Source organism: Lampetra planeri, unplaced genomic scaffold, assembly GCF_965212315.1.
Source record: "Lampetra planeri unplaced genomic scaffold, kcLamPlan1.2.h2 scaffold_833, whole genome shotgun sequence".
In the NCBI taxonomy this organism is placed as follows: Eukaryota; Metazoa; Chordata; class Hyperoartia; order Petromyzontiformes; family Petromyzontidae; genus Lampetra; species Lampetra planeri.
In genome coordinates this window covers 26762-37648 of record NW_027615655.1, presented here as the reverse complement: position 1 = coordinate 37648, position 10887 = coordinate 26762, and the positions used below count along the sequence as shown (strand labels likewise).

The 10887-nt window shown below is 53.2% G+C and overlaps 2 protein-coding genes across 2 annotated transcripts in view; both read left to right on the top strand.

The window, feature by feature from the left end:
• Positions 1–156: 156 nt before the first annotated feature.
• Positions 157–3845, top strand: LOC144742046 (uncharacterized; the record flags this gene model as incomplete). The annotated part of the gene is made up of 2 exons (XM_078624547.1): positions 157–875; positions 2731–3845. Coding segments are annotated over 2 exons (1465 nt in total), but the record flags the coding sequence as incomplete, so codon positions are not given.
• A 1731-nt stretch (positions 3846–5576) lies between these two features.
• Positions 5577–10887, top strand: part of LOC144742045 (E3 ubiquitin-protein ligase UBR4-like) — a gene marked incomplete at its 3' end in the record, with an annotated part of 30432 nt that continues 25121 nt past the window's right edge. The window contains exon 1 of the mRNA XM_078624546.1: positions 5577–5767. Coding sequence (XP_078480672.1) covers positions 5628–5767 — 140 coding nt within the window. The remainder of the gene's footprint in view (positions 5768–10887) is intronic.

Here is a 10887-nt window from a genome sequence, read left to right as displayed (position 1 = left end):
CCCATGTCCACCCCCCACCTCTCCCTCCCCGTGTCCCTCCCCCTCCCTCCCACCCACCACCCCCCATGTCCACCCCCACCTCTCCCTCCCCCTCCCTTCCACCCACCACCCCCCATGTCCACCCCCACCTCTCCCTCCCCGTGTCCCTCCCAACAGATGGGATCCGAAACTCCGCATGACGCCTAAAAAGGCGCTGGCTCACATCTGGCTCCAAACCCCCACCACCCCCACCATCACCACCACGAGTAGCACCACGCCCACCACCACCGAGGCCACGCCCACCACCACCGAGGCCACTCCCACCACCATCGAGGCCACTCCCACCACCACAGGGCCACTCCCACCACCAACGAGGCCACTCCCACCACCACCGAGGCCACTCCCACCACCAGCGAGGCCACACCCACCACCAGCGAGGCCACTCCCACCACCACCGAGGCCACTCCCACCACCATCGAGGCCACTCCCACCACCAGCGAGGCCACACCCACCACCAACGGGGCCACTCCCCCCACCAACGAGGCCACTGCCACCACCAACGAGGCCACTCCCACCACCAACGGGGCCACTCCCACCACCACCGAGGCCACTCCCACCACCATCGAGGCCACTTCCACCACCAACGAGGCCACTCCCACCACCAACGAGGCCACCACCACCACCGAGGCCACTCCCACCACCACCACTCCCATCATCATCGACATTCGGTCCATCACCGTCAACTTGGCCACCACCAGCAGCTGTGCCACCACCACCACCACCACCAGCGCCACCACCACCACCACCAGGGCCACCACCACCACCGGGGCCACCACCACCACCAACACCATCAGCGGCACCTCTCCTGTGCAGGGCTCTGCAGCTGCTGAGCCACGGTGAGCCTCTCTCTGTGTACCGCGCCTGGTACGCAGGAGGTCGTGGGTTCGATCCGTGACCCTGATGAGATGTTGACTACCTCGCCTGGTACACAGGAGGTCGTGGGTTCAATCTTGACCCTGATGAGATGTTAGCTACCTCGCCTGGTGCGCAGGAGGTCGTGGGTTCGATCCGTGACCCTGATGAGATGTTGACTACCTCGCCTGGTACGCAGGAGGTCGTGGGTTCGATCCGTGACCCTGATGAGATGTTGACTACCTCGCCTGGTACGCAGGAGGTCGTGGGTTCGATCCCGACCCTGATGAGATGTTAACTACCTCGCCTGGTACGCAGGAGGTCGTGGGTTCAATTCGTGACCCTGATGAGATGTTGATTACCTCGCCTGGTACGCAGGAGGTCGTGGGTTCGATCCGTGACCCTGATGAGATGTTGACTACCTCGCCTGGTACACAGGAGGTCGTGGGTTCGATCCCGACCCTGATGAGATGTTGACTACCTCGCCTGGTGCACAGGAGGTCGTGGGTTCGATCCCGACCCTGATGAGATGTTGACTACCTCGCCTGGTACGCAGGAGGTCGTGGGTTCAATTCCGACCCTGACGATGCCTGCTGCTGCTGCTGTATATCTGCAGTCTGTGTCTCTGTGGTGGTCACCAAGTGGATTCTTCTCCGGGTCCTCCAGTCTTTCCCCTCCACATTGAGAATTGGCGTCATGCACTTCGAGTGTTTGACTGCCGCTATGAATGTCCACGCGATGGAGATGATGATGATGATGTTATCAGCCCACTTGATTCGGCCGAGATGGCCAAGTGGCTTCTGGTCTCAGTGGGTCTCTATGGGTCTCTGTGATTATGGGTCTCTGGGGGTCTGATGATGATGATGACGATGATGATGACGATGACGATGATGATGACGATGATGACGATGATGACGATGATGACGATGATGATGATGACGATGACGATGACATTGATGACGATGTTGATGACGATGATGACGATGATGATGATGACGATGATGACGACGATGATGACGACGATGATGACGACGATGATGATGACGATGATGATGATGACGACGACGATGATGATGATGATGACGACGACGATGATGACGACGATGATGATGACGATGATGATGACGACGATGACGACGATGATGACGACGATGATGACGATGACGATGATGACGATGATGACAATGACGACGATGATGACGACGATGATGATGACGATGATGATGACGATGATGACGACGATGATGATGACGATGATGACGACGATGATGACGATGATGACGACGACAATGATGACGACGATGACGACGACGATGATGATGACGATGATGACGATGATGACGATGATCACGACGACGATGATGACGACAATGATGCTGATGACGATGACGACGATGATGACGATGATGATGACGACGACGATGATGACGATGATGATGACGACGACGATGACGACGACGATGATGATGATGGCGATGACGACGACGATGACGACGATGGCGATGATGACGACGATGATGACGACGATGATGACGACGATGATGATGATGACGACGACGATGACGACGACGATGATGATGACGGCGATGATGACGATGATGATGACGACGAAGATGATGATGATGACGACGACGATGATGATGACGGCGATGATGACGATGATGACGACGACGATGACGACGACGATGATGATGACGGCGATGATGACGATGATGATGACGATGATGATGACGATGATGATGACGATGATGATGACAATGATGATGACGATGATGACGACGATGATGATGACGATGATGATGATGCGCTGCTGTGGTGCGGCTGCCTCTTTCTCCACAGAACGGTGCCGGAGGAAAATCTCCCATCGCCATCGTCATCATCATCACCATCATCATCGTCATCATCATCATCATCGTCATCATCGTCATCATCGTCATCACCATTATCATCACCATCGTCATCATCATCGTTGTCGTCATCGCCGCTCACCACCGTGGGCCCAGCTGTGGCAGAAGCGTGATGAGAGGGCGACAGAAGTGGATTGGACACCGCTACTCACCACACTCACCACATTCACACTCACCACACTCACCACACTCACCACACACACTCACCACATTCACACTCACCACTCACCACATTCACCACACACACTCACCACCCACACTCACCACACACACTCACCACACTCACCACCCACACTCAGACTCACCACACTCACATTCACCACACTCACACTCACCACACTCACCACCCACGCTCACTGCACTCACACTCACCACACTCACCACACACTTACCACACTCACCACACTCACACTCACCACACTCACCACCCACACTCACTGCACTCACACTCACCACACTCACCACAAACTCACCACACTCACACTCACCACACTCACCGCACTCACCGCACTCACCACACTCACCATACTCACCACACTCACACTCACCACATTCGCCACCCACACTCACCACACTCACACTCACCACTCACCACATTCACCACCCACACTCACCACACTCACCACACACACTCACCACACTCACACTCACCACTCTCACACTCACCACACACACTAACCACACACCACACTCACCACCCACACTCACCACACTCACCACCCACACTCACCACACTCACCACCCACACTCACCACACTCACCACCCACACTCACCACCCACACTCACCACACTCACCACCCACACTCACCACCCACACTCACCACACTCACCACACACACTCACCACACTCACTCACCACCCACACTCACCACACTCACCACACTCACCACACTCACCACCCACACTCACCACACTCACCACACTCACCACCCACACTCACCACACTCACCACCCACACTCACCACCCACACTCACCAGACTCACCACAGAGTTAGGATAGAGATGACTAAATTATAATGTAGTAATGTGCACTTTTCTATCTAGAGTTCTAGACCATTGTTTGTTTATCGATTGTTGTTGTTGTTGTTAATAAACAAGCGGACTCAACAGAACGTTGCAATTGTGTTTCTTGTGGCGAGTTGCTGCTGCTTGGGGTCTCAGGTGACTTGGGTTCAGATGTTGACTACCTCGCCTGGTACACAGGAGGTCGTGGGTTCGATCCCGACCCTGATGAGATGTTAACTACCTCGCCTGGTACACAGGAGGTTGTGGGTTCGATCCCGACCCTGATGAGATGTTGACTACCTCGCCTGGTACACAGGAGGTTGTGGGTTCGATCCCGACCCTGATGAGATGTTAACTACCTCGCCTGGTACACAGGAGGTCGTGGGTTCGATCCCGACCCTGATGAGATGTTGACTACCTCAGTCAACCCATGGCACCTGCTGTGTCTGTCCCGTGACCTCCTCATGCACCTAGCCTGGCACAGCAGTCAACCCATGGCACCTGCTGGGTTTGTCCCGTGAGCTCCTCCTCCTGCACCTAGCCTGGTACAGCAGTCAACCCATGGCACCTGCTGGGTCTGTCCCGTGACCTCCTCCTGCACCTAGCCTGGCACAGCAGTCAACCCATGGCACCTGCTGGGTCTGTCCCGTGACCTCCTCCTGCACCTAGCCTGGCACAGCAGTCAACCCATGGCACCTGCTGGGTTTGTCCCGTGACCTCCTCCTGCACCTAGCCTGGCACAGGAGTCAACCCATGGCACCTGCTGGGTCTGTCCCGTGACCTGCCAGCAACGACCCTTCGACACTTCACGTGGCCTCAGAGTGCATGCACCTAGCCTGGCACAAGCGCCGTGGTGACGTCACAAGGGGGGGTGGGGCACGTGTTTGAGTCGTCATGGACAGAGCTTACCTAACCTATCCACACTACAAATTTCAATCACAATCAATGGCTACTCCCATAGGCTTCTATTGGCTTTACGTCAACCCTCCCGCCACATTTCCTACATGATATAAGCACCTTACCTATCCACACTACAGATTGCAATCACCTGCAATGGCTACTCCCATAGCCTTCTATAGGCTTCACTCCAACCCTCCCTCCACATTCCCTACACGACATTAACCTCCCTACCTATCCGCACTACGCATTACAATCACTCTCGCCGGCCACTCCCATAGGCTCCCACGTACCCGCCCTCCACATTCCCCAATTCGCTTAAGCAACCACGCTTATGCGCACTACGCATTACAATCACCATCGCCGGCCACTCCCATAGAGCTCCCATAGGCTCCCACGTACCCGCCCTCCACATTCCCTACACGACATAAGCCTCCCTACCTATCCGCACTACGCATTACAATCACCCTCGCCGACCACTCCCATAGAGCTCCTATAGGCTCCCACTTTACCCGCCCTCCACATTCCCCAGTTCGCTTAAGGAACCACGCTAATCCGAACTACGCATTACAATCACCCTCGCCGGCCACTCCCATAGAGCTCCCATAGTCTCCCACGTACCCGCCCTCCACATTCCCTACACGACATAAGCCTCCCTACCTATCCGCACTACGCATTACAATCACCCCCGTCGGCCACTCCCATAGACCGCCCATAGGCTCCCACGTTACCCGCCCTCCACATTCCCTACACGACATAAGCCTCCCTACCTATCCGCACTACGCATTACACTCACCCTCGCCGGCCACTCCCATAGAGCTCCCATAAGCTCCCACGTTACCCGCCCACCACATTCCCCAGTTCACATAAGTCGCGGCAGTGTGGGTGGGGGCGGGAGTCGGTTGACGTTAGTCAGAAAGCGCGCAATGGCGACCGCCGATGATGAGGCGGTTTCAGGCCGCTCCGTTGTTGAGTGGTCCTCAAGCGTTCGACCTCTTCTCGCCGCTTCCTACGCCTCGTTCGACGCCAGGGACATCCCTCAGCTTGTGGCGTCCATCGTCAAAAGGTTCGTGGGTGGAGAGACGGACGGGCGGGCGGGCGGGCAAGGGCGGACCTTGCGGGGTCCGTGCGGGGAAGCCGCCTAACCCCGTGCGCGGGGTGGGGGGGGTTGCCGGGAGTCGAGTTAGGAAAAGCGGTTAAAGCCTTCGTGTAGGCCGCGATGGCCGAGGTCCGGTTTTGGTGGGGGAGAGGGATTGGTGATGGGTGAGGATGGGTGAGGTGAGGATTGGTGATGGGTGAGGTGAGGATTGGTGATGGGCGAGGGGATTGTGGTGAGGTGAGGATGGGTGAGGGGAGATGGCGGAAGGAGGATGGTGAGGTGACATTGTCAAGCCGCCGCGTCTCCCCATGTCACCGTACGCAACTTGTCACTGAATACTGCAGCACCATCATCAGCAGCAGCAGCATCATCATCAGCAGCACCACCATCATCAGCAGCACCACCACCACCAGCAGCATTATCATCAGCATTATCATCAGCAGCACCACCATCATCAGCATTATCATCAGCAGCACCACCATCAACAGCATTATCATCAGCAGCATTATCAGCATCAGCAGCAGCACCACCATCAGCAGCACCACCATAATCAGCATTCTCATCAGCAGCACCACCACCATCATCAGCAGCATCATCAGCAGCACCATCAGCAGCACCACCATCATCATAAGCAGCACCACCATCATCAGCATCATCATCAGCAGGATCATCAGTACCATCATCAGCAGCATCATCATCAGCACCACCATCATCATCATCAGCAGCACCACCACCATCATGAGCAGCACCACCACCATCATGAGCAGCAGCACCACCATCATCATAAGCAGCACCACCATCAGCATCATCAGCACCACCATCATCAGCAGCACCACGATCATTATCAGCACTATTATCATCAACACCATCATCATCAGCACCACCATCAGCAGCATCATCATCAGCAGCAGCATCATCAGCAGCAGCACCACCAGCAGCATCATCATCAGCAGCACCATCAGCAGCATCATCAGCATCATCACCATCATCAGCAGCAGCATCATCATCATCAGCAGCACCATTAGCAGCAGCACCATCATCATCAGCAGCAGCAGCACCATCATCATTAGCAGCAGCAGCATCATCATCATCAGCAGCATCATCATCATCATCAGCAGCAGCAGCAGCAGCAGCATCATCATCATCAGCAGCACCATTAGCAGCAGCACCATCATCATCAGCAGCAGCAGCACCATCAGCAGCAGCAGCACCATCATCATCATCAGCAGCACCATTAGCAGCAGCACCATCATCATTAGCAGCAGCACCATCAGCAGCAGCAGCACCATCATCATCAGCAGCACCATCAGCAGCATCATCAGCATCATCATCATCATCATCAGCAGCACCATCATCATCATCAGCAGCACCATTAGCAGCAGCACCATCATCATTAGCAGCAGCACCATCATCATCAGCAGCAGCACCAGCAGCATCATCATCAGCAGCACCATCAGCAGCATCATCAGCATCATCATCATCATCAGCAGCACCATCATCATCATCAGCAGCACCATTAGCAGCAGCACCATCATCATTAGCAGCAGCACCATCATCATCAGCAGCAGCACCATCATCATCATCATCAGCAGCACCATCATCATCATTAGCAGCAGCACCATCATCATCAGCAGCAGCACCATCATCATCATCAGCAGCACCATTAGCAGCAGCACCATCATCATTAGCAGCAGCACCATCATCATCAGCAGCAGCACCATCAGCAGCAGCACCATCATCATCAGCAGCAGCACCATCATCATCATTAGCAGCAGCACCATCATCATCAGCAGCAGCACCATCATCATCATCAGCAGCACCATTAGCAGCAGCACCATCATCATTAGCAGCAGCACCATCATCATCAGCAGCAGCACCATCAGCAGCAGCACCATCATCATCAGCAGCACCATCAGCAGCAGCACCATCAGCAGCAGCACCATCATCATCATTAGCAGCAGCACCATCAGCAGCACCATCAGCAGCAGCAGCACCATCATCATTAGAAGCAGCACCATCATCAGCATCATCAGCAGCACCATCAGCAGCAGCAGCACCATCATCATTAGAAGCAGCACCATCATCAGCATCATCAGCAGCACCATCAGCAGCAGCACCATCAGCAGCAGCACCATCATCATCATTAGCAGCAGCACCATCATCATTAGAAGCACCATCATCAGCATCATCAGCAGCATCATCAGCAGCATCATCAGCAGCATCATCAGCAGCAGCACAGTCAACATAAGCTCTTACCACTGTCATCATCAGCAGCAGCACTAGCTTCGTGAATATCAGGTGTAAAAGCTCGCAACATCAGCATCAGCAGCGGCATCATTACCAATATCAGCACAGTCATCATAAGCTCTTACCACTCTAAATCATCATCATCATCAGCAGCACTAGCTTCACCAACATCAGCTGTAGAAGCAAGCTACATCATCAGCAACATCACAACATCACCAGCATCATCATCAGCAGCACTGTCAACACGCTGTTATCAGCAGTAGTATCAGCAGCAGCACTATCTACATGAGCTGGAGAAGCAATCAACATCATCATCAGCAACATCACCACCAGCAGCAGCAACATCATCATCAGCAGCACTGTCAACAAGCTGGTATCAGCAGTAGTATCAGCAGCAGCACTGTCTACATGAGCTGCAGAAGCAGTCAACATCATCAGCAACATCACCACCAGCAGCAACATCATCATCAGCAGCACTGTCAACAAGCTGTTATCAGCAGCAGTAGTATCAGCAGCAGCACTATCTACATGGACTGCAGAAGCAGTCAACATCTCCACAACATCAGCAGCAGCAGCAACATCATCATCAGCAGCAACATCATCATCATCATCAGCAGCACTGTCAAGCTATTATCAGCAGTAGTATCAGCAGCAGCAGCACTATCTACATGAGCTGCAGAAGCAGTCAACATCATCAGCATCATCACCACAACATCATCAGCAGCTTCGTCATTGGCAGCATGACGTCTCCTCGTCAACATCACGAATTTGACACCGCACGCTCTAACCACTGTCATCATCAGCATCCTCCACGGCTTCATTATCATCCTCGTGTCAGTCGGCATCAGTTGGACACGTTAATCATTAACATCAGCAGCAGCATCATCAGCAGCAGCAGCATCAGCAGCATCAGCAGCAGCAGCATCATCATCATCAGCAGCAGCAGCATCAGCAGCAGCAACAGAAGCAACATCAGCAGCATCAGCAGCAGCATCATGAGCACCATCAGCAGCATCATCAGCATCATGAGCACCATCAACAGCAACATCAGCAGCATCATCACCAGCAACATCAGCAACATCATCAGCAGCATCATCAGCAGCGGAATAATCAGCAGCATCTTCATCAGAAGCATTCATCAGCAGCAGCAGGAGCGTCATCAGCAGCAGTGGCATCAGTGTTATTAGCATCTTCATCATCAGCAGCATCATCATCAGCAGTGGCATCATCGTTATTATCATCTTCACCAGCAGCATCATCAGCAGCATCATCATCAGCAGTGGCATTGTTATTAGCATCTTCATCATCAGCAGCAGCAGCAGCATCATCATCAGCAGTGGCATCATCGTTATTATCATCTTCACCAGCAGCATCATCAGCAGCAGCATCATCATCAGCAGTGGCATCAGTGTTATTAGCATCTTCATCATCAGCAGCAGCATCAGCAGCATCATCATCAGCAGTGGCATCATCGTTATTATCATCTTCACCAGCAGCATCATCAGCAGCAGCATCACCATCAGCAGTGGCATCAGTGTTATTAGCATCTTCATCATCAGCAGCAGCATCAGCAGCATCATCAGCAGTGGCATCATCGTTATTATCATCTTCACCAGCAGCATCATCAGCAGCAGCATCATCATCAGCAGTGGCATCAGTGTTATTAGCATCTTCATCATCAGCAGCAGCAGCATCAGCAGCATCATCATCAGCAGTGGCATCATCGTTATTATCATCTTCACCAGCAGCATCATCAGCAGCAGCATCATCATCAGCAGTGGCATTGTTATTAGCATCTTCATCATCAGCAGCACCATCAGCATCATGAGCAGTAGAAGCAACGGTCTAATAATATCAGCACCATCATCAGTGTCTTCAGTGTACCCCCACGACAAACTTGATTTCACGCTGTCACATCAACATCAGCAGCATCTTAATCATCAGCAGCAGCAGCAGCATTATCATCAGTAGCAGAGAGAGTGTGTGAGTGAGAGAGAGTGTGAGTGAGTGAGAGTGTGAGAGAGTGAGTGTGTGAAGTGAGTGTGAGTGAGTGAGAGAGTGTGAGGTGAGTGTGAGAGACTGAGAGTGCGAGAGAGTGTATGAGTGTGAGAGTGTGTGTGTGAGTAAGAGAATGAGTGAGCGTGTGTACGAGTGAAAGAATGAGTGAGCGAGCGAGTGTATGACTGAATTTTTGACTGCCTGAGTTCTTAAATAACTGTGTGACTGAATGACTAAGGGAATGACCGAGTGACTTGGGGGGGGGATGATTTGAGTGACTGAGCGAATGACTGAGTGACTGGGTGAATGAGTGTGTGCATGAGCGACTGCCTGAATGACTGAGCGAATGACTGAGTGACTAAGCGAATGACTGAGTGACTGGGTGAATGAGTGTGTGCAGAGCGACTGTCTGAATGACTGAGCGAATGACTGAGTGACTAAGCGAATGACTGAGTGACTGGGTGAATGAGTGTGTGCATGAGCGACTGCCTGAATGACTGAGCGAATGACTGAGTGACTAGGCGAATGACTGAGTGACTGGGTGAATGAGTGTGTGCATGAGCGACTGCCTGAATGACTGAGCGAATGACTGAGTGACTAAGCGAATGACTGAGTGACTGGGTGAATGAGTGTGTGCATGAGCGACTGCCTGAATGACTGAGCGAATGACTGAGTGACTAAGCGAATGACTGAGTGACTGGGTGAATGAGTGTGTGCATGAGCGACTGCCTGAATGACTGAGCGAATGACTGAGTGACTAAGCGAATGACTGAGTGACTGGGTGAATGAGTGTGTGCATGAGCGACTGCCTGAATGACTGAGCGAATGACTGAGTGACTAAG